At 30.8% G+C, this 26,810-nt stretch overlaps 1 protein-coding gene across 1 annotated transcript in view; it reads left to right on the top strand.

Annotated features, from left to right (window-relative positions):
* Nucleotides 1-25,611, top strand: part of LOC124358233 — a 32,612-nt gene extending 7,001 nt beyond the window's left edge. Inside the window, exon 3 of the mRNA XM_046810528.1 lies at nt 25,480-25,611. Coding sequence (XP_046666484.1) covers nt 25,480-25,611 — 132 coding nt within the window. The remainder of the gene's footprint in view (nt 1-25,479) is intronic.
* Nucleotides 25,612-26,810: the final 1,199 nt, after the last annotated feature.

Below are 26,810 nucleotides of genomic sequence, written 5' to 3'. Positions count from 1 at the left end.
ATTTTCACTAACTCCTTATATTTATAAATTTTTAAATGCCATAAACTGGTAGGCTTTAATGTGCTATTGTTATAATTCTTGAAACCATGGAAATTTCAGTCTTTGCCGATAATATTTACGGTCGCAACTTCTGAGATTTTTTGTAAACTTCCTATGGATTTCGTATCCCTTCCAATTCCCTAACAACTTTCTTTACATTACCACTTTTAAGACTTTTTAGGGGAATAAAACTGCTCCCAGTTACTGGATAAACTATTTCAAATTCATTGATTTGGCTATGAGTAAATGACTCCAGCCAATAGTTGACCATGGTTAAGATGGCAGAGTTTTTATTTTGTCCGGCGCATATGTCGGAAACTAGGTGCATTTTATCATAGCTCCTCCAATCAAAAACGTTAAGTTTATAAAAAATTCAAGACAATATAGTGTCTCTTTCCAGCAATATGACGTCAAATTCGATTTATCAAACTTGGGCATGCTGTGCCTCTCACAACTGTGAAGTTCTTGACATAAATTTCTCGGCTATTATAAGTTGACTGATCTGGTACTATAGGCATAGGGATATTTTTTGGCAGTCATATGAGCGAATCAACAGTGTATCATCTTTGTCTTGTATAGTTTGGTAAAACGCCTTAAATTTTAATCTGTGAACACTTTTTTCTCCGTTCAAAATGTCTCTTTTAATTGATAGATCTTTTTCTCGCTTGATTCTCTCAGCTAGGCTTAACCATGTGAAGCAGACATCTGATCTGGATACCGAATCCTATATTATATTTTGTATTGTAGTTTAGAAAAAAACTTTTGTTACTAGCAGATTTTCTGGCCTTGATGAATACAACACGAAAGCTTTTTTATATTTAAATAAGAAAGTGTATACAATCTCTGGAATTTTCTCTACAATAACGACTTTACAAGCAATTCAGATAGATGATAAACTTCATTGCACTTTGCCTTTTAGGTGTATATGTCGCTTTTCTCTTAAAACCACCTCATATTCCTCCTATATCTTAACTTTTTTAAATGTATTTTGTTATGCTATTTACTTGACACTGGGACACACCTAAAATGTTTATTAGAGATTCAATACAAACCAGAAAATTTTCATTTTTAGTATTTTAATGTAAAATTTGTTTGCATTTGAAATTTTTGTCAATCTCTTGTAGTTTGAAAATGGTGGCCAATAGCTATCTATATGCACATGTATGCGTGTCAGAACTTTACATGCTGTATTCATATTTGACAGCAATATTCCTTTCTGTGTCAGATAATTTGATAGCAGACGAAAGTGGGTTTTAGAGGAATTGCTGTAAAAAATTTAAATAAGTTTTTATTTTGAGCAAGCTTTATCACACATATTAATGCAAATTTAAAAGAAAAATAATTTTACATTTGAAATTGTTATGCTTTTTATTTGTTTTCAATAGAACACACAGTTGTAGCTTCGTAATTGCAAAAACGATTACATGCTGACTGCAAAAGTACTAATTATGACTAGATTTTCAGTAGTCATTAAAGCTGGAAGAGTTAAAAGATCACTCGCTAAAGACAAGAAGCTGATTTGCGATAGTTTCTTAATGTGGCCGTTAGTTATCGGGAAACTCAGGACTAATGGGAGCTAAACGGTCCATTTCCCACAGCCGGCGCTGATTCAGTCCTGTGGCATTGCTTGCTTACCATTTACTGCTTATAGCTATTGGTCCATGTCTGTGAAATGATTCATACTACTATATTATAAGTAAATGTTACAAAATATGTTTAAATTTAATATACCTAGTACATATTCGATTTAGCAATTCAATACCCCTAAAAATATTAGTAGTAATGTAAAGTTTAGCGCGGAAACTAGTAAAAATTAACTTTCTTCATTAAAGTATATGAATAATGGCTGTAAAGCATGGGAAGAATGTCTCTTACTATATGTTCCTTTGAAGCTGCAATTCTTAATCCCTCAACCCATAAAAATCCAGAATTATTATATACCTCTGTTAATATATACAGTATCTACTACACAGTGATTAACACTGCGGATTTGCGAAGTGTCCTGGTAATATCGAGACATCTAAATTATATCCACACGGTAACACTCTTGCCTTCAGATGAACAATGGAGCCGTGCATGAAACAAGTTAGATAATCTAAATAAAAAAGTGGCTATATATGTACCTGTGTAAATAAAAAATAATATAAACATTTGTTTCGAAGATGGAGGGTTTTATAGCAGGGAAATAGCGCAAAAAATATGAAATAGAAATATACTCGGATGATAAAACAGTAGTTTGATTATTTTTTATATTTGTACTAAATTTTAAATTCAAGTTCAGTCTATTTTAAATTTAACTATAAAAGATTTGTCTCTCCTTTAAATATTAGAAACACAATCAAAACTTAACTAACTTCCCTTAATTACCACAACTTTTATGGTTGAAAGTTACTGTTTAAATTAAAAGACATCAATTTATAAATCATAACATGTATTGAGAACATGAAGGCAATTATGAGATTGTTCTGTAATTTTAATCCGGGAATTTATAGTTCTAAAACTATGGTTGCTCTACTATTTAACCAGACATAATTTGCCACTATTTAAAGTATAATGTAATAAATTATTTTAAAGATTTTTAAATAAAAAATGGACAATGTAACTTTCAGAACTGTTTACATGTCTGAGTTTACGTTTTATTTTATTTATCAAAGAACACAAAATAATCCACGCTTAGCATAAACCCAAATGCGTTTACACAATTAAAGGGATCACATTAGATTCTGGCTACAAGGAGCCTAGATACACCGATTTGCATAGAAAGTAGCTTTTAAAACAGTTCACTACAATTACGGTTGAATCTTAATCCAACATAAATCTTTGGATGTATTATGGCCAACTATGAACTATTATTGTAAGTAATCCTTTATCCAAGTTATAAAAACATATAGCATTTCATAGTACGACACTTTTTTATTTTGATTATCATGATGAAACAGGTAAACTTTGTACTGAATAATATAATACCACTGAATACACTTTTAAACATTTGCGGTGGTGAGTATAAAAACTTGAAAAGTTTTAAGGAAATGTTTGTAAATTGAAAGGGGTTTAACTTAACTTCTGAAAGACGGCGTTATCTTAAAGGAAGCCGCTCGACAAGTTGTCCAGAAGAAGGTTAGCCTTGAGACCATAAACAAGGATCTTCTACACTAATGAGCAACACGAGATAATGAGCTCGCTCAGCTCTCTGCCAACGGGCTAACTGTAGTAAGAGATCATATTTGGTTAATGTCGTGCTAATGTGGGAATCCGTTTACATCTATACAGTAAACATTAAAAAACGCATTTCATTTTAATAAAGAGAAACATTAATTAAATTACTGCTTGAAAGTTAAAAAAAGTGTTATGTTATATTTGTTGTAAGTAAATCTTAAATTAAAAATATATTAGATATATTTTAATAGTACAAGTATTCAGAATAAATATTACGGTATACACCGAGCATATAATTCCTAGAACCCCATGGAAAAAATGCATAGTATCTTTTTCACCCGCATATAATTAATTTCTATGCTCTATTATAGTGTTATGTGTTATATTGTTCTAGTAACAATATATTTAGACAATGTAATAAATTCACCTATCTTATTGCTTAATGTAACTCCACCACATAGACACATTGATAATATCTGCATAAGTGTAAGCTATTCCTATTTCTTGTAACCGGCAATGTTACTGCGCTAACGGATTCTATAAAGAATAAGAAATATCAACCTCAAAACAGATTCCTGAAAGGTTTTTATGGTAGTACAAGGTAACAGTATCCGACATCGTCAGTTATAACAGGCTTAGCTAAGGTTGCATGAAAATATGTCCTGCAGATCGGTAGGCAACCAGTAAATCAAATATAACATATTCTTGTAGAAATTAAGTTGAATTCAAAATGTAATGTTTACATATGATATCCTTCTCAACATACCCTCCTACATGATATATTAAGATTTTCGTTCATGTAATAATGTTTCATATCATTGTTTAAATAATTAAAATTTCCACATCACTTCACTATAAATAGAAGTTGTATGTGTTGGGATAACTTGGCTAGATGTGTTAATATGTCAAATGCTCCAATCTACTATGGTTGTGTTGTATTTTAACAAAATTGTGTTTTGTGCTATTTTCTCGTTGCCATCATGGTCACCTATAAATAAAATAAAAAAATAAATAAATAAAAATGCCTTTATTTTCAAGCGATTTTCTGTATAAACAGCTTTTCAAAATAACTTTCGTCAAAACAAACAATACAATAAAAATACAAATTCGGTTTTAAACTAAATACTTATCTAATTAGAGTACATTTGATTTTTTCTCTAAAACTTGCAAGGCAAAGGTCTTTGGGGCTCGCCGGGAGTCCATTGTACAATGCCGAACCGAAATAGGCAAACCCCCTCCTGCCAACCTCACTACTTATCCTCGGGAAATGGAGGAGCCCGTCCTGCCGGGTGCCTCGCAAAGCGACATCACGCCGAAGACCATTGTAAATATATTCACTAACGATCAGCCAAATCCGATTGAGTGATGTGAGCTATCATCGAACTCAGTGTTCCTCTTATATTAAAGAGGCTTCATGTACAATTAAACTATATAGCTCAGTTCGTTTCCAGATATCGTGCGGACAGACAGACAGCTAAACTTATAAAATACAGAAAATAAGTTTTTTCCAGACCTACGAGTGACAGGTTTCGCTAAAGCTTTGCCAATTATTTTACGTTGATGAAAACATTTTATACTACATTCAGTAATGAAATAAACAGGAACTCTACGCATAGATGATAAAAGTTTGTCTTATTCAGGTAATTATAATTGCTCGTGCTTGTTTTACCCTATGTATTAAGTTTTGTGACATCTCGAGAAGAGGAACATAGTTTCCATTCTTGTAAATTATAACGATGGCAAATTTCCAAGATCCTATTATTCATGTAAATGCTCCAATAAATTATGTTTCAAATTAATTATATATTTGAAACCGTCAAAAAATAAAGCTGTCTAATTTAAATGAAGGCATACTAGAACTATGCATATTAGAAAAAATCATATTAGAACCACTATTAGTTTTAAGTATTCAAAAACTCAAACTTTGGATGAGGAAAAATTATGATCAGTTCATCCTTTACAAAGAAGAATAAGAAACCTATTCTATCACTATCACTATAAACTCCTCCAAACTTTTTGTTCAATATTATTGAACTAATTGAATTATTTTAAATTGCTTGATGTTTAATATTAGTGATAAACTATTAAAACCCCGAACTTTGGATGTGGACAAAGAAAACCATACAAATTTATAAATTATGCATTCCATAAGAGGAAAACAATGGAAAAGATAACTATATAAAGTAATTGGCAATTTCAATGATTCAAGAAGAACAATTTTAAAAGTGGTCTTAAGTATTTTGTAAAAACTAAACATTTGCTGCATAAAAATAGCCATGATTTTAAATATTATCAGGCATTTCCCCAGTGTTATAAATTTGTATTTTAACTCATAAGAAAATGTATATTTTTATGAAAAATCCTTTTTAAATGTAATTTATAATTATTTAAAAAAGTTAAACCAATCCAAAATAAACGTATACATTTCGCGAGTAGTTTATGTGAATGTTCTTTTATCACAATCTAATAACTAATATATTGGAAAATGAAACATAATAAATAGAGCATATAAATTTATTTGCCATTTATAAAATAACTACAGTTAAAATGGAAGGAATGGCATTCCCATATTTGTATTAATACATTATATAGTTTTTAATGTCATAGGATGTTTTTAATCTATGACAAAATATTGACGTCAGTCTAAGTTGGAACAACTTAATTTGGAAAATTATTAACTCGCTGAGACGAAAGAGGTGAGCTGATGAAGTAAACAATTTGATGACGTTGTCAAAGTAAATTAAGGAAGCGGAAGAGTTGGAAACCGTCTTGGTATAAGATTTCAGTAAACTTTATAACCCTGAGTGAATGTCCTTGTCCTATCTGTTCTTATGTCTGAACTAAATTTTTTTAGGAAGATCTCATTCAGAACTGATTCTAACATTTATATTGGTAAAATACCGAACAATATTTGTTCGTGATTTTAGGGAAATTATTATTTGCGTTGTAAATGCAGACTTCCTGCTCTTAAGGTACTTGATAAATAATCAATCTGTGACTAAATTTATTATAAATTGAATCCCAAAAAAGTATTCAATAACATTATTATATTTGGCAATAAATAGAATTTGTATATTATAAACAATCGAATACAATTTCTTTCATTTCTTTATTTCTTAAGGAGAGGTCCGTCCTCTTTCTGTCCACATGGGTACCTGGGAGAGAGTTGATAGAGTTGAAGGTTGATGGCACTGTTAAAAATTGCAACGGTTACAGACAGGGTTTAAAACTGTGTTATATCTGGCGAGTAAAGTTACGAGAGATCTTGCACAACTGCTGTCGCATGATGTGAACAAAACTAAGCAACTTTCACTTAGAGTACTATCGCAAGTAACACCTGCTGTCGCATGATGTGAACAAAACTAAGCAACTTTCACTTAGAGTACCATCGCAAGTAACACCTGCTGTCGCATGATGTGAACAAAACTAAGCAACTTTCACTTAGAGTACCATCGCAAGTAACACCTGCTGCAGCAGGTTGTTGGAGCAGTCAATGAGAATTCTCTTCACACACGACAATAAAGTCTAGGTAATGTTTATAGAATAAATTTTAATGCAAGACATCAATGTGGCTCTAAACAGCTAGTCGCAACAGATATTGTAGTACGCATCTGTTTAAACTAGACAGTTTTGCTGTCCAACACTGCTCTCCAATTCTCGTGTACAACCGCCCGACACTGGTAGCAACAGCGCTCGCGAGAGCTCTTGCCCCTGTTTAGACTAGCTTTTATTACTGCCGGACACACAACCTGCGCTATTTCTTGGTAGTATAAACGCAGCCAATCCAGCTTAAAGTCCAGCCTCTAAAATGGGATTTATAATAACAGTTACTGTTAGGCGGTTATTACAAAATTAGTTTAGACCGAATTGTGTATTGTTGGTCTTAGAACTCTTTTTATTTCATGTGAAAAGAAACAATAAACTGTGTCAATAACACATGTTTAGAACCAAAAGCTAAAACTGTCCATTTGTACAGCTTCCAATGAGAATTAAATTAGTTATATAATGGTTCTGTATTATTTCTAACCAATATAACAACAATTATTTTAAGTACATATATCATTTATGACACTGAAAGTACTCAATGTCGGAATTATAAATTTATGACAATCTATCATCAGTCAATCAGCAATCAGATTTATTGTCTATATCCAACATATCGGGGTTACTGCTATTTACAAGGCAAAAGCGCAAATTGAATTCCTGATTCACTGAGTCTAGATACTCGTATACCCATTTGCATGGAAACTGTCTTATTACACACACTTGGTCTGGGGCCGCTTATATACCTGTTCTTGAGTTATAGTTGTAAGTTAACTAATCAATAAGTAATTAGTGCTTTAAAACAAATTAAATTCTGGTAAATCTGATCTCGACAATATAGTTAAGAATACGCAATAAATATGGTTAGTTAAAACAGTAATACTTTAACATTAAAAGCTGACGTTAGAAAAGCTTAATATTAATATAATCTGAAAATGCTAAACACTGTGAGGTATTTATAAAAAGCTTCTTATAAAACTTAGGTTCTTATTTCCTAATTTTAAAAGTTAATGATATACTAACTTTTCTTTACCTATGTGTACTGTATGTTTATGACTTTTCCGTATTTTGGCTTTTTGTTAGACAATGGTGTATGTATCACAGTTTAGTATTCAAACAATAAAATAGTTCAATAGTAGTTTGGAATTGGGTATTCAATTGTAAATATTTTATAAATATATAATAAATAAATATAAATTTTATTATAATTTTAAATGTAAATAGTACTGATCTATTTTTCTTGTAATTTAAACGAATATTCTACACAACCACTCTTTTTGATTAAACGGTGAGCTATAAATGAAAATTGGTTTTATTTTTTAAACAAGAAATATATTTTATATAAAATAAATTAGATAAACAATTTAAAAAATTGATTCCCTTGTATAACTTATGATACAAAATCAAACTAATATAGAAGTCTTGTTATTATTTTTCTAAAAGGACTTATTTAAATAAATTAATAAATATTTCTTCCTTTATTAAACGCATATATACAATATAAAACTCAATTATTATACTTAAATAAAAAAAGCTTTAAATGTTATAAGCTTTATAACTTTAAAACCAATTCAAACATGAAAGTTCATGTTCATAACACATTCGTCATTTTCTTGTATTTAAAATTAATAATTTTTTACAATATAAATTCAACTAGTTATGTTATATTTACATCTTGAAATAATTTACTTGCTTTATTTTCTTTCTACAATTTATGGAACAATTAATGTAATTTATTCTTCTTGTATGTAAAATACATTATCTAAAATTTTAGATTTCAATTATTTGATTCGTAAATTTGTTAAAGAAATGTCTCATAAAAGAAAAATTACTCAAATCAATGTACAAATGATAAATACATGCTTATAGTATTACAATGATGTTTTAGAGGATTTTCGTTCTTGTCGCTCATATAACGATTATGCTAGATATAATGGAAATTGAAATATATATTTTTCAATTCAGATGTGACATTTTTAGCTTTCTAAGTTGTCTGATTTAAACATAGATGTTTTAAGTGAAAACGTGATTGTGTTCAACCGGTTAGTTTTTTAGGGAGAACTCTAAAATTAATACTTTTACGCTAAACTTTTTCGTAAATTTATAAAAATAAGATGAGTTATTCGAGTCATACTATTTATAGTTTTTTAGCCATAACAGTTCCTTCATTTTGGGTGAGGTGGGATTATTTTTATATTCATGAAAGTATACTCAAATGATGTTCTTACATATCACCACAAGAAATTTTAAATCGATGATACGAACTTTTTGGACACCCGCAATAACTTTTCTGTTACTAAAACTAGCACATTATATAAGATTTTTCAAGTCTATGTGCAAATTTTAGTAAACGTATTGAAGGTATAACCGTTTAATTATACTACACTTTAGGAATTGAAGTAATTATATTATAGTCTGGAAATAAAATATACAAATATAAAAAGAACAGTTTCATTTTCGTGTTTTGAATTGGCAGCCAATACACTAAACTATGGAAACCAATATGTAAAATAGAAAATGATGTGTAGAAATTTTGTTTTAACACTGTCGGAACGTTGTCTACTGATTTAATGGGTTTACTCGCATCGAGTTTCTGGGTCTGTATACATGATTTACATAACGTTGGGCAAATACGAGAATATGCGTGGATTCCATTCAGCGCATACATACAAGTGGAAAGCCATCAAAGAATTACTGTATAACTGATGTTACTGGATGAATTGAGACGGTTAACATGTAAATTTAGATTCTTAGTTCATGCTACCCAGTACGTCTATGCAATCTTGAGTAAAACTTATGATGACAAAAACTAGTATATATGTACTCGTTGGTACCCTTAAAATGAAAAAAAATTGTAATATTTAAATTAATTAAAACTGAAAAAAATCTCCATCATAATGAACCATTTTTATCTTCTAGACTGGCAAAATAAAAATGAAAATGAAGGATTTTTACACAGTTATAGCTATGACAGTACAAATAATTTAATTTATTTCACTGAAAACTATGTAACAAATATAAAAATGTTAAAATAATCTATTGGATTTGTTTGAAGGTTCAGGGTTATAATCGTTCTAAATGTTGAAAATGGTTTGTAATCATAAATACATATGAACTAGATTCCTATAACTTAGGTAACTTTATCCTTGACTAACATAAATTCATTACATTTTCCCTCAAAACTAAGACTATCTACCTAATTGTATTATAATTAGAACACATACGATATTGTAAAGTGCAAATTAAAACAAATAATTTCAATCAACTGGATATAATTGTAATATAAATCATATAATACGACGTTGATACACTATAAAAATAGTGCCTGTGAAAAATAATGATATCCAACTTTTTGCTGTCAAATCATATTTTTACATCATAGTATATGATATAAAAAATACAGCTTACATAAATGATGTCATTTTAAGAGTGACGTTTACCCGCTAAAGGCTGACACTAACATACTTTGTCATCGACCACGATTGTGTGGAGATAAAAGCTTCTGTCTCTGCTGATAAATTCTGTAGATAGTAAATCTATATAAAAGTTGACATGTTTAAATTATTTATATTAAAAGCTGTCTTATCTTCATAAATTTACTATATTATCTTAAATGTACATATTTAAATGCAATATTACTAATCCCAATACTACCAATACCATATATAAATATAAGGGTAATTCAAAATCTTAAAACAGTATTTTAGGTTTTTAAACATTTTTATTGACAATTTAGTATAAAACAGAAGGTTGTAGGTTTAGAGGATAAAATCACATTTATCGTTGTAATCAAAATCATTATTTATGGAAAACTACTCCTTCTTATGTGTTATAAAAGCAAAGTTTACATTGAATTTTATTTAAATTTTTTTATAGAATTTTAATTCTTTTGTCACTCTACTATTTACAGGAAAATTAACTAATAGGAAATTACATTAAACAAATTTATCTCTTGAACTGAACCATTACCACTGCTTTTGCATACAAATATGTATATGTATATTTGAAACCATAACTTATTTGTTTTTTTAAATTAATAGCATAGTTATATAAGAGAAGTATCAATTATCCACAAATTGTGGAATTTGCCAATGAACGGGTTTTTAGTAACTCATCACCACATCACTACCCTCCATTTGTTTTTATATCCTCATCAGTGAGTTTCCTCTCTCAGACTCGGCACTCTGAGCCGAAACATTCACCGCTTTGTCTTTGTAACAGTTCATACCCAGACACTGTGAAGCGAATCGTAATTAGTTATAGTAATACAAATCTCTGTAATATCTGTGACTTAATGTTTGTTATTACATTCAGCTTTAGAATCGCTGTTTGCACTTATGTTTGTATACATGATATATCACGTTGCACGTTGAAAAATATCAATTTTTCCCAGTTTTCAAACTTTAAACATACCGTAGTAAAAAAGTTTACTCATGTACAAAATTTTATAAAATTATAGACAAATTTATATGAACATACATTGCACAATATCGTAGTGTGATAAATTGACCATTCTATATGAACCATTAAATTGTGGCCTTTGTAAGCAGTGAATGTGATAACCCTTGACAGACAGTGAAGTTATAAATATACATTTGGCAAAGGTAATAAGCAGATTGATCTTTTATTTTAGGAATCACCTGATTTTTTTGGCAATCATAAGTCAAAATCATCTCAATATCTGTTTCAATATGATCTTCATTAAAAAGCTGTAGTATTCATTTTGTGTACTCTCAATTCTATAGTGCACGCTTGATTTTTTATCCATGCCACTACATTTTTCTTTAATACTATTTGCTTGATAGAGTAAACGTCAGTTGCAAGAGCTCCAAACCTGGTATTATATTCAACATCAAAGATATATCGGAAGTAATAATACTATACAGCACCATCTCAACTACAAATATTTTGATAATTACTACACAGTTTGTTTGATTATGTAGATCGCTTGAAACATACTGCCGGTGAACGTTTTTTCCACGACAGTAGTGGAGTTTTAGAAGTGATTCAATAAACTTCCTTAGAGATTGTTTTCTTCCTAAATACAAATCCCCTCTTAAATCACCTCCACGAGATTCAAGGGGAGCATTTTCAGTTTCCAAGTATTTCCTATATACATTCGATACTCTGTCACGAGATATTCCCAAAGTCTTCATAAAATGGCTTTTACACACACGCAGTTTCACCACTGAATCACCTTTTCGACTAGGAAAAAATATTCAATTTTAATTTGTTTTAAGCACCAACATTAGTAGGCGTTCTACGATTTTATATTTGTACAGTAACATAACGTAAAATAAAATTGTACTGTTCAATTCTGCCTGTTTCAGCATAAACATTTACATGGAAGCGTCTTACGTATTGAATTGTAATTTCTGCACACTTCAGGCCTGCCAGGTCCGATGACTGCAGGGTGGTCGAGGTGGTAACCCCAAAGACTGTACCTAAAACTAAGAGCTATGTTATAATACACATTAACCCAAATTTCCAGCAAAATTGATAACATACAAGAACAGTACAGATTATGTCACTCACCTTAAATTTATCGTAGGTCTAGGTCTAAAATATAAGCTAAACAATCAAAATACTTAAGCAAACGAAAACAACACAATAATACGTAGATCATTCTTTTTTTCTTTAGACCTCTTCCATTCGGCCGCATTCTTATTTTTAATACGACACTTTCCCATTTATAGTAGTAAAACATTCATTGTTTGTTCAAATAAACAGAAAAATCAAAATAAAAGATCAGAACAGGTTATGTTTCAGCGTTTGCTTCTCAGCAAAATCGAACAAATTACACTAATTAATTATATTCTTATCATAAACCTAACAATAAAACAATTTCTTTTCGTAGTATAATCGAAAGTTATCCTTATGAAATTGACTCATCAAGGAATACATTAAGGACGATGAATATAATTCGTAAAGTTGATAAAGCATTGTATTAGAACTAAAACTTCCAGGACCTTAGAACCAATTTGGTATTAGTCGAAATGACAAGGAATCCAAAGGGGTTTTCTATAAGAAACGGTTTGTGTATACTTTTTGTTTTGCTAATCATGTGTTTTCTTGACACCCATGCAACCTTCAGTTAGACATGTAAATATATATTAGATCAGTGGGAGCTAACCACCTATAATACATTTAAGGGAGCAAATCTTCAATCTCTTAATCTACTTATCAGTCAATTATGTAACTATCCTGAGTCGATTCTATGAAACATACGGGCTCAATACTATTTAAGTCAGCAACAGTAGCATTATATTTTGTATTTATTCACGTTAAATAAATACATTTATTAATATTTACATACGTTGCTTTTTATCCATGTACAAATAGGAAGTTCTTTGGTATTAGTAGTATTCTTTTAATACTATTCATTTTAATATTTTAAACTGAAACATAGGTTACTAAATAATTAGCAATTTAATCCATTAAAGAAATGAAACACCTAGATCACATATGCTTCTATATTCCTAGAACCGAGAACCAGTTTGTATTTTATAAGCACAGGACCTGGATTTTCTTGAAGTCTGTAGATGAAAATACGGTTAGATTGAAAAAATCGTGAGCCACGCTAGATTTTGTGGTGGTAGGAATTGAAAATCTTTTCTCTGATTATATATATCTCAGCTTGGTAATTAGTACCAACCATGAGAAATGTAAATACATCTTAAATAAACTTCATCCAACTATAAAGATACCCCTAAAGTAGATTACCGATCTTTTTATCCAATTTTTCGGTGGTGATATAACTTATAAGGCAATTGGCTTAAGAGTATTAAGCAAGGAAATAACAAATATGAGAAAAATAATCTCTTCACATTTAAAAAATGTTCGTTACCTTGCCATTTCTACTTGAATTAAAACTTGCAGGTCTAATGATTGATACTTTATTTAAGAGTAGTTATTCTATTGATAAAAAAAAAACTTTGTGCTTATAGAGTGAAAATCTCTTCTTAGGTTCTGTACTAGAAATGCTCACGTTTATTTTTCTATTCAATATGCAATCTCCAAATCGATTCTCGTTTTAGTGTGTAAATTGAAATACTTATGAAAAATATAAATGTTTTAAAACTTTCGTGAGTGTATTGTATGCATAAATGGAACAAATAATAAAAAAATCCGTTTTTTAATTTACAACCACTAGAAATATGTTCCACGCATTAAATGTTGACAGAAAATAATGCAATCATCAACCATTCTGAGTAAAATATTAGATCTAGGCTTAAAACTATTACCGGTATGTTTAAAACATTTGTCATAAATATATAGAAAGTAGATATGTTGCTTCACATTATAGACATTATAGAATATTGATGGATTACAGAAATGACATCATAATATAAGAGTGACGTTTACCCGCTAAAGTCTTACACTAACATATTTTGTCATCAACCACGATTTCGTGGAGATAAAAGCTGCTGATGAAATATTTCGATGGAAAAAAGCTTTGCGGTTAAGATGTAACACATTCTAAATGGATATTTTAAATCCTTTAATAAAATATTATTTACAAAGATTTTGGTGCCAAATATTTGTAACGTAAATTTTAAATAGAGTAATTGACATTGTTGGCTGTGATTTAACTTGCAATATTGCTTCGATTGTGCAAGTTTAAAATGCTTATATAGTAAAAAGAAAACAAGTAAAAAAAATCTTAAAATAATTTCTTTACATGATTTGAGTGAGTTTTAGAACATACATTTTCATTTCCTGTATTTGACACCAGCATCAAAAGACTTATACAGGATGTTCTATTTTTTACCTAGATTTTTGTAATTATAGCCTCGATAGATTATTTCCATATCTAAAAATATCTTTATCTAATGATTGTTTAATAAAAATCTGTCTACTCTGTTTTAATATTCCATTGAGTTAGATTATTAATGTCGGTAGGTAAAATACATTGCAGTGCAGTTGCTAATATGCATTTATAAGATAAAATTGTTATTTTTTATCAACTAAATACAACTTAATTCAGAATATATTTTTAAAAGTTTAGCAGCTGCTGTTAAAACATTTAACTAGTGAACATAATATAACACTAAAAATATAGTTATCTTGGCGTTACAGGCATTAGTCTGTGTAAAAAGCGTAAACTAGTTCTTAGCAATCAACTAAAATATTCATAAAATCGCGTTTCATAAAAGTCCGGATTTTTTCAATCATGGGACACTTACCTTCATTCTAATTTGAGACCTACGCAATCATGTGTCTCGCATGGATCACCATGAGTTCCTACAATATTCTTTTCCTGCCATCGTTTCTGATTACGTTTTGCTTCTGATTGGGCCCTTTTTGCATTATGTAATACTTGTGACTAAAAGGAAACCCTTAAAATTTGTTGATAATGCTGGAAAATCCCACAGATCTAGTGAATGAATTTGAAGTACTGATAAGTTTGCTTTAGTCATATCTGGTATTAAAGTGAGAAGCAATTAAGTTACTCAGTGATAATCTGGTATCGCACTCCAAAGGGGTAACTAAAGAAATGTGTTCGCCTTGCCTATCTTTTTTATAATCCACTCAACATAAGTTAATTTTTTCCATTTACCACTTTTTATTAATTTTGAACTCTCTATTTATCGTGATAAAATACTGTTGAAAAATAAAACCCGTGAAATATATGTATTTCAGAATTACTACGAGTTGTATCTGCTTCTCTAATATGGACTGTGAGTGAATTAATCAATAAGTAACGTATTCAACTTAAAAGTATACAGTACATCTTTATCTTTAGCATACAAGTGCTGTTATCGCAAGTAAACAAGATAATAAACCACAAAGCATATCAATAGACATTTTTAATTGCAAATTTAAAAATTGGAGATCTATAATTACTACATTAACGATGAATAACGCCCTTTGAAAATATAAATACAGATTGTGAGAGGGTAAACATGATGCGACAGCGCTACGCGACGAAGCCGCCGACCACATTAAGCAACGTTACGGTAATGAAGGCCTACGACACCTGGCGGCATGTGTCAGCACTAATGTCGCTTATGTGGGTGGCACCTTAATGTCTCCGACATGTTCCTTCTAGTTGGGCGTAACCGTGAATCCGTGAGTCATGAAACCCACATGTGGTAAATAATTTAAGTACCTAATAACCCTAAATGTGAGGACTACGTTTAGGCAACTGATGTATGGGTTTTTACATAAATCACACACATACACACTTTATCCATAAGATTATCCCATAATGTATTTACCATAGACACACTCTTGAATCAAGGCTAGAAGGTAAACAGCCTTTCTAAAAAAAAAATAGGTAAGACATTCTGAAATAAACGAAACGATATGGAGAGTATTTTTATTTCACAATTATTCTGATCTTCTATAAAAATTCTAGATAAACTAAAAATATTACAGACAACTTATATGTATACTATTTCAAAATGAGCAATTTCTGCAGTTAACTTACATAGCCAAGAATTTAAAACCTAATTAGTTAAGACCAGTAACAAACATCGTATCATGCCATTTGTTATTTATATGAACCAATATTCAAAATTTTAGTTTATCATATTTCCGTCTGTTTGCATATATTGTTATTTATACTGTTTTTAAAATATAGTAACAGTGATTTACTTTGAAATCATTATAACATACATTTTTGTATTATAGGTAAAACTTGACTGATATATTTCGTATACAGTTCTACTAGTTACAAAGAAACCAGTAGACACAGAAAACAATATATTTCCTTAACGATATAAATGTCTGTGTGAATTTTTGTCAGTACTTTTAATAAAAACTATTATTTATTACCCGTAAGTTTCCTTCCATCACCCTGTCATATTATTTTTTGGGGTGTAACCTGAATATCCAGATATTATTTTCTGATGAAACCTCATTCATATTCTTATAGATATTGTGGTGCTTAAGTATTCAATTAGCTACGTGATACTCTGGCTTAGTCACAGGTATTCAAGGAAGCATCCATTGCGTCAACGATTGCAATTTTAATAAATTCTCAGATTTTCCCTCTATGTCGTAAATCCTCCCGCCCAAGGTGTTGTAGTGATTACTTTGATAACTTTTTATTCTCATAGTTTTTTAAGATGAGAATATTTTAAAATTACTAAAGTATTTAGATTTGTGATAAGGCTTAAATAAAAACGGCTGAAAAAAAGGAATTTTATTTTTCTTTTACCTGAGAAGACAAACAACAGAGTTTGGACCTGTTGGGATATTACTGTTAGATTATAGTACAACACATACTCTTCAAGTGTATCTTTTTCAAAAACACATAACTCAGGATTCATCCAGTGTAAAGATATCTCTTGAAGTTACGATCAGAATATGCCTCTTGTCAACTTTCCCACTTGTGTTTACTATCATGAGAAACACACAAGTTTTATATGGAATATTGTTCCTAGATTATAATACTCCACCCGTCAAACCTTCTTGTCATAGAAATAAAGCCTCATGCACAATTGAAGAATATAGATATGTTAATTTTCGATATATCGGGTGGACAGTCAGGTAGTAGTAACAAATTCACAGTCACACGAGTGATGGGCTTTGCTGCAACTCAGGCGATAGTACTGAAAAGTCTGTGTAAGTGTTTTATCATTAAAAACATTCAATTTAGAATTGACCTTTTGAGGAATCATTGAGTCATGTCATAACCAAGTAAATAAAAGAAAACCACAATACCGATTGTGTATCTGTCAACATTCCTAGAATATTAAAAGTTATTAGTAAGCCACACCACATGTCGTAAAAGGCTACGCTTATTTTGTATGCAAATTTTCTTTTGATTCTTGAGTAACCTCGCGGACAGGTATATCCACAAACAATCATATAAAACTAACTTGACCTAAACATGACACATAGCAGAACTCATTTTTGAAGAAATGAATTTGCCTGCAAAATTTAATCTCTTAATTTTCATATATAAACAGATATGAAATCTTTCTCGACTGAAAGATCAATGAAATATTCATCGATTGATTTTGAACAAATCGGGATTTTCCGGAAATTTTATATCGTATTGATACAAAAAATCACTAATACTACGTTTCAAAATCTGCAATCTGATCTCTTCCTCAGGTGAAAACCTAACCATACACGCAATTGCAATATAAATTAAAGTAAACAAATCATACGAGAGTGTTGTTACACGCCCAAGTCAGGATCACAACACCTATACTGTACGTCAACTCCATAGCAATTATTATAAAAACATTAATTATTGCGATTCAACTACATAATGAAGGTCACATTAGGCCTGCACTCACAGTTTAACGGTATAATCCTTATGATTATAATACTGCATGGGCTGTGCAAGTGTGATAAAACATTCAATTTAGAATTCAGCTCGTGTACAGTCGTGTCGTCACGTCACGATCAGGCTAAGCCGCTTGTCAACCTTCTCGTCTGTCTCTTCTTCTTGAGAAAACACACAGTGTTTGTACCTCTACGGATATTGCAATACTGCACAGACTATGAAAGTTTGCCTTTATTGTGAAAACAATACGATTTGGTTTTGACTACCTATAGACCTGTGTTATGACGTCACCATGTGACTGATGTTTGATGTCATTTTTGAAGACTTTCTTTTTCTTCTAAAGACTGAATGCTCTAATATAAGCCTATCTATTGATATTATTGTAAACATTTAACCTTTATTTGGTACAATAAGTATATTGTATATTCTTACGCAGCACGTGTCAGTCGTATCACCACATCGTGGTCTGTCTGAGCCGGTTGTCACTCTTCTCGTCTCTATTTATTCTCGTTGACACAATATTCTTTAAGATATTACCTTCAGGGATATTATATTTACATATATTCAAATATAATATAGGATTGTTCGCGTTTTATTAGCTGTTTAATTTTGAGCTATAGTTGCTTAGCATTAAATGCTAGTAAAATTATTATTATAAAATCTTTTTCGTATTTACGATTGATATTTTTAAGGTGTTACTACAAACATTAATATTAACTAGATTATTTATAATCGGTATAAAAATAATAAATGCACATTTTGTGAGTTGCGGTTTTCAATTCACAGTGACTTCAATTAGGTTACAAATTTGTTATGTGTTGTATTATAGTTGAAACAAAATAGACAAACGCGTCACTTTTTAATATAATTGAAGTTTTAAGTGCATAATTTAATCTACTTATAGACAAAAAACACAGTCACTATGTGTAATGTGTTGACTCATCCTTTTATGAAAAGGATGCTCATAGTATATAGATTATTTTCAAGCACATTGACATATGTAACACCCCTGATTCCTTCATTTATCAAAAGCCATTTCTACATCATATCAGGGTCATTTATTGGTATCCCTTTCCCTTCATTCTTACTTTATTTTGTTGTCTATCGATACTGATTGCAAGTGTTTAAAATTCCATTATTGATATTCAAGGTATCCAGAAAAAGTGTACATGTGATATTCTACAAGTTCAAGTTCACATATTTCAGAAGAAATCGTAGTTTGCAATAGGTATGAATATTAGTTCATAATAAGTGCTCCCATGAAGTGCTTCTGATATTAAATAGTTTAATACAATGGTCTATTAAATGCAAAGAATATATATTATATGTAAGGAGTTTATATATTCCAATTGCAGTTTAAAAATCATGTAATCATGTGACAAGGCTAAATATTCATAAAGGATAAAAAGAATATACCGTAAACCATCCATTTCAGGTATTTTTCCAGTCTTTTCGAATTGTATGTATTTAATTTTGTATGTATAAACAAGTATAATGTTAACATACACTTCAGCAACATGAAAATGTATAATTTTGTCGTAGCACGGGATTTAAACCCTTATTCATACGTTTATACCAAGATGGCGAAAGAGGTGACGTTATGGCATCATCCATCTTACGTGACGTCAGGATATTGTGGTGGGAAATACCCTCGCCAAAATTGCATCCTTTAACTACTAAAAGTCTTTATTTATGATCCATAACTATTTTCTGAGGTGACAGACCATAAACTGTGTTTGAAGAATTGTTTACATAACTGTTTTTGTGTACTCATAAATAGATTTTTTTTTCCTTAAGTAATATGAATTATTTTATAGTTAACATTTCACTCATGTGTTTGGAAATCTTTTATATCGGAATATGTAATAGGACGTGTACAATTAAAGAATGTTTTAACTCAATATTAAGAGTTAACCTTTACTCACTAATCCATTTCTAATAAAAAAAATATATACTTATTTGTCCCTTTTCCCAACAAAGACATTGATGCAAACATTTTGTTGGACATGATTTCCTGAAAATGTTTTTTTCTCACGCCTAAAAATATTGAAAACTGCTATTGTATTCAAATTATACAGTGAACTTAAATCATATCTGTTTGGTATAATATTACATACAGTGTAATACTGAACACTTGTGTATGATTTGTAACGTTATAGGAGCGAGAAACCTGCTCTACCTTATTATCCCATATCTAACTAAACATATACCTCGAACTATATCTCCACCTACACTTCTGCATACACCTCACTTTGCGTCTACCTTAATGTTAATTCCGTCTTCAAAAAATCAGAGCGGCTTTTCTTAATCTATTTACCTAATAATTTATAGGGAAGGACATTTTAAGTTCCTAGGCTATTACTAGCTCACCTAATTGACAGTAAAGGGTAAACTCTCAGATTTCTTTACGAATTTATATTCTGAGTAACAGTTACTCGTGGCTTTGCACGCGAACTCCTATTGAATAACAGTTATTTGAATAACATACGGTGAAAATTGTTTTTATTTTCTTTAATGTTTGTATTTTCCAAAAGTTTTGTATTTGCATTTTTACACCATATGTTATTTTAATATTAATTGTAACAAACAATACGTAAATATGTATTTGCGGAGTTGCCTAAAGATGAAACCTTTGGTTTCGAAAGGCCTCGTCCAAAAAATAAACAATTTGAAAAATTAGTGTTTTTATTAACATTTATTAATATTTAAAGAATTATCCAATTGCTCCAAGAGTCTTCAATTTCAATAATATGTTATTTGACATAAGAAATATGATGTTCGGAATGGAGCGGTGATGGGCAGATTTATGCATTATGGATTGCTCTCTTTGCTTTTTTGTTTTGTTTGTTTTTGTCACTGCTTTAATGTGTGCAACAATTGTATTGGTTAAGGGTTGATTGATTTTTAAATTCTTCTTAGTTTCTTGCTTAATTCTTTTTTAATATTGGTAGGCAAACTGGTCTAAACTCTACAAAAGTTTGACTTAGAAGTTGGTGTGTTAATTTGATTTAGGCCTTTAAAACAGATTATATAGAATATGTTTTAATTTTTTTATTCGTTTTTTATTCAGTTGTAGCGTTATGATTAAATTGCGTACATCAGCGAACTTGACTTCAAAACTTATCGTTATAAAATACTCTCTTTCTCCGTAATTAGTACTTATGAAAACAAATTGCCTTATTTAAGGAAAAAGGCAGGCTCTGCCCCATTTACAATGCTTTCGCTTTAGCCAACACGTTGTCTGTATCTTTTTAAATTACAGAATGTAGACTCACTCACATTTTCATAGGCTTTATATTTTGAGTCTGGCAAAATTGTACATTAAGAATAACTTTTTCAAGCAAATTCACAAAAATAATAATGTGTTACACAAAGAGTAGTCCTTATTTATAGATTTTGATATTTATTTAATGTTTTACACATATTGTGATTCAAACCGTCGCTCTTGCTACGAGTATTTTCAATACAGTTTTCTATGGAAACTTTTGACATGGAATAATTAGTCTCATTTACTATCTCATCTCTCTCGGGACTCGTTTCTAAAACATTCCTCTATTCAATGGCTGTGATTACTATGTCGTATTAAGTACGACGTCCAGTGTTGCTTCATTTCGATCATGTATATTTCTTCCTCTAGACTTTAAGTAAGAACCGCTAAGGACGATCGGCTTATGAAAGTGAAGGGGGATATTTCCTGTGTTTATGTCTTTTAATTTTTAATATTTTTGAAGAATATCTTTTTAATTTCAAAAGAAATAAAATATAAGGGGTATATGGCACAGGTTTTAAAACGGCCAGAGGACAATAAATACTTTATGTCACAAATAAACACAAAGAGAAAAGAGGATTATATATCCGTTTTTATGCAGTATTCATCATCTGGAGGATACATCCGGAATATTATGATGGTCCACAGGTCCTACTTCTGCAGAGGAGATTTCTCTGGACAGTACAAGTCATCGAATGAACGAATAATTCAACCATCGTCGGTCTATTAACGTACTTACCAGCTCAACGTATATAGGTTTGATGAGGAAAGAGAATGGAATACAGCAATTTAATTTAAGCTGTTGACGTTACAATGGTGTGTTACTTATTTTGAGATAAATATCTTTGCTAAACTATTTTGGCCACTACCCAAATTTCAAATCGATAACATAATAATGCTATTCCCTAGAGGTGGAATTGTAGGAAATACTGTCGACCTTCCAAATCGAATTTAGGAGCTATAACGTACGAGAGCTATATAACGTTTTAGAGCTATAACTAAAAAACTTTGGAATCCTTAACTTGACAGATACTAGAGGCAAAATATTCACTTATCCATATCATGTATTTTCCGCCACTACTTAGAGTCTCCACTTTGCAAACGTGAGTATTGTTTCATAGCCCCGTCATCGAATGTTTCTATAAAGAACGGTAACAAGTTTATTTTACTTTAGCAAGAGTTTCTGCTTAATCGTTTAATATTAGTTTAATCAAAAAATATTTATTTCTGTACAAATTTAAACACTTGAGCCACACACATGGTCGGGAATTGTAGTATTTTTTACCACCAGGTACGATAAACAATGTTCCATAGTTGGTTTCCACTTATTTACCTTCCTTCTAGATTCTTCATTTTACCAAATGTTGAATAGACTATCGTCGGAAGCCAAAGAATTAACTCGCTAGTTCTTACTCTCAAAACTCTCATCTCAATGCACAGCCTAAAACAAAGAAAAATACAAACGAATAAAAGATCAAAAACACAAAAAAGTAATTGAGAACGGATCTACCAACATGATGAATTCCACTGCGCTGTATACGGTGGCGAAAATAAACTTAGGACCTCGCACGTGCCACGTAAATATCCTTTTTAATCCACTCTTAAATCCACTATCCAAACCCAGTATCTCGAATACATATTCTTAGGTCGAATTGTTAAAAAATCATTCTTTTGTATCCATAGAAATTAATTTAAAGAGAGAAATAAATAAATTTAACTACAATCAAAATGTTTCTATGACTACTTCATAAAAGACATCGTACAAACAAGCAAGATGTCCAAGGAAAGAATTGCTCGAATTTTCCTAACTGGAACCGTTTTGCTGGTGAAGACCAAATACATCGTTTGGTATAAAGTCTACAGTGCCTACTCAAGAAAGAACAGCCCGCCAAAACGACCTTGAAGTATGTGTTTTAATGTTCTTCGTTTTATAGGCTTGTGTAGAAATAAAGATTGTAAAAATAATCAATTTCTTCTTTCAATTTAACTATACCCCTGAGTGGGAAATTACTTACTTACTCAGAGAGATTTAGTGACTTATAAAAAGTTAAATAGTGATTTTATTCTAGAAACAAGAATCTTTATTTCATGCTTTAAGAAACAGAAGCAAATGATGCAATGATTAGGTTTTTTGTAACTATCACTATGATCGTATTAGTTTTGTAACTATCAGAGATGGTACCGAGCATATCCATATAGGAACATATTCAAAGTATTATTTTTGGAAATATTTTTACCAATACACAGTTTTATTTAAATCAAAGTTGCAATGTAAAAGATTTCATGATTGGTGTTGAATTATATTTACATTTGAAATATTTCTGTAAATCCAATTTTAATATTAAGTATACATTTAGCAGTTTTATAATTTCTACTATCTGATCTGAAACCCAAACTAAACCAATCACAATTTCTTAAAACTGTTAACGTTAAAATAATTGCATGTTAGAATCTGTTCTATATTTATATACTAGCAGAATTTAATATACGATTATCTTAATATTTCAATAAAATATAATATATTATATTGAAATATTAGTTCATTAAACTATAATAATAGTTTCAATAAACAATGAATCGCAAAAATTACTTGTTCCACCGGGACTTAAACCCGTACCAGAAGAGGTGTTTTGAAAGATGAAAGATTTTCCCAAAAGGCATCATAACTACACAATTTTGCCGATATATTTGTAATCTATATTCGTTCCGATAAGATACCTCCTGATTAACATTAGCTAGTAATGTAATCATTACCCACGGTTGCATAAAGGCTAAATAAACAACTCTCCCTCAAAGGTCTTCTATTTTATTTATTTTTTGGAATTATTATTCATGCTTCATATAATCTTTAAGTAGCAGAAGACATTTTCAACGGAAATAAAATAAATCAGCGCAGCCAGACAACTTATGGTTATCTGTATCTCTTGTTTGATTGTGTGAGCCGCTTAGCAGCAAGCGCCATAACACCTCCTGCTGACCTTTAACACCATTTCAAGCTTGATCTAACTACAACCTGTGTAGAACACAGGGGGATTTAGTGGGGACCCTTAGGAAAGACAATAGCATTCATTAGAATTTATCTCAGATATTATTGGTTGAGTGTTAACGATGGGGCTGAAAAAAGTTCATTTCTATCTGTCTCTCCATAAGATAAATCGATAGCTAAATGACTTAAATGTTCCTAAGTATCTTCATTTCTATATAGGCATCATCTAGTTAGATGATTTTGTGTATCACTCAGGAGATTCATTTGAGCGTTACAAAAATGTTTGCCTTATAAGTTACTACATTGGTAAAAAACAATTCCCATAGTAATCACATTTTTTAAACATGAACCAATCATTTTACATTTTACATGTGACTTAGTAACTTTGTATCGTGTATAATTGCTTCAACTACAACCTTTATATATTTAACCCTGGCTATTCGTAAAATGTCTCGAGAAATACTTCAAATGTGGACTCAAAGAAAATTATTGTTTTATACGTCATTAATACAAAAACTAGAAATAGCTCGACGATTGTGCATGTCCATCCATGGGATATACCTGAGCGTCATTGAAGCCTTTCACTCAGAAGGCTTACGCTATTTCTCTTACATCTCATTTTTAAACGTTTTGTGAGATTTCACTTAATTTTAAAGATAGTGGGGTCCTAATTAATTAATTTCAGAGGTACTTGGATCATTTAAGGTGAAACTTAAAGAAACCTAGTTACGGTTATCAAAGCACAACACTTTGCCAGGACTTGGAACACTGCAGCCAGCTCTGATTGAACCACACTGTCCACTTAACTGTGCAGCTCAACATCACCCTACAGAGTCTGGAAATTCATCTAGAAACGAGGTTGACAACCAGAATTGGCAGACAACACAACCAGCTGTAGCTAACATTAGGAAGAAGGCTCGGTAAGGCGACCAAGTTGACCACCGTCCAACAAATTAAGATTGACAGATGCCACAATCCTCCCCCTCCACCCCAGGAAGTGAAATAAAAAAATATATTCTCTTGGTACGTAATTGAATAATAAGTAGAGATTTTAGACTAATGAAAACTGGTTTCCACTGGTTCAAAACACGGTCGTCAGAAATAAGCCACAATTTGAATGAGTATGGATTTATGAAAAAAATCGGAATGATAAAAAAACGCAAAAACCTAAGGTTAGAATAATATAATACGTTATATACCTGTTAAGTTATACGGAACAATAAGTTGTAGGCCCTGACACAGTTTCAGCAAGCCTTAAAGGAGGAGTGGGAATACATCGAGCAGCAGGTTATCACAGCCAAGATGGACAGTAGGTCTCGTAGTCTGCAGGCATTCAGCCAGAGGAGGTTAGTATCTGACCGGTACAGACATTAGAGTTTGAAAAAAAGTTAGCAATAGCCATAAGTGTTCAAGGGCTCTTTAAGTACGAATGGTGAAGTATTGCAACTTTGTTATCCATCTGGTGATAAAATCAGTTACATTAGACAGTTCATCACAAACGGTTTGCATGATGTAGGTGCATATCTATAACAATGGTAAGAATTTAAAATATTTACTTTTAAAAATGGATTGTAGAAGGATTTTAGTAGATACGGTGAAAGTTTGTTCCACTTTTTATGTCTTACAGTGTATATGGCGTGAAGTAAGGGAAACTTTATACCTAATAGGCATAAAATTTAAATTTTGTTGGATTAAAAAATCAATTGCAGCATTTAATGGTTGCTTGCTATTCTTAAATTGACAAATGTTATTACTGTGACAGTCATTTTTCCAATAAATTAGACGTTACCTGGTTTGTTAACTTAAAACATATCAAACGAATACTTCGGTACTTAAACATCGTTTTAAAAGGTTTTCGTAAACGCTTTGAAACTAAATTTACATGTTTACCGTCTCAATTCATCCTGCGACGTCATGTTGACAGTAATTTGTTGATGGCTTTCCACATCTATATACGTAGCGAATGGATTGCATGCGTATTCTCGTGTTTGCCATATCATTATATAAATTATGTTTACATACTTGATGTGGGTAAACGCATTGAATCAGCAGAATATCACAAAGAGGACGTTCAGACATTGTTGAAAGAAAATCTTCTACAAATAGTTAGGTTGTCAAAATGATTTTGTTTATTTGTATTTATAAATTATAAAAATTAGTATTGCACGATAGCTAATGCCAACAAAATACTTTTAAAATAACTAATACTTTTTAAATTATACCTTGATTGTTTTCATAACAGCAAAAAGTTCCAGTAATCCTGCATATTTTTTGTCACAGAAAGAACTAGTATTTATGATTATTATACTAATAATATTATAAATGTGAAAGAGCTTTTATTTTTGTTTTTCTTTCTGGCATAAACTACTCAAGTGACGTCTTTAGAAAGCTTACATAAAATATCACATTATTAAAAATGCAAACTAGTTCGTAGAAATAGCGTGAGTGAGTCCATGCTCTATACAACAAGTTATTTGCTTCAGATGCTAAAAGAGGGGCTTGACTTACCATGGACATCCTTTTCGTATTTTTTATTGCATGGATACAATCTCTTGCCGTACGACTTAAAACAA

This window comes from Homalodisca vitripennis, chromosome 3, assembly GCF_021130785.1.
Source record: "Homalodisca vitripennis isolate AUS2020 chromosome 3, UT_GWSS_2.1, whole genome shotgun sequence".
NCBI lineage: Eukaryota > Metazoa > Arthropoda > Insecta > Hemiptera > Cicadellidae > Homalodisca > Homalodisca vitripennis.
The sequence above is the reverse complement of the archived record's forward strand: the minus strand, read 5'-3'. Positions and strand labels throughout refer to the sequence as shown.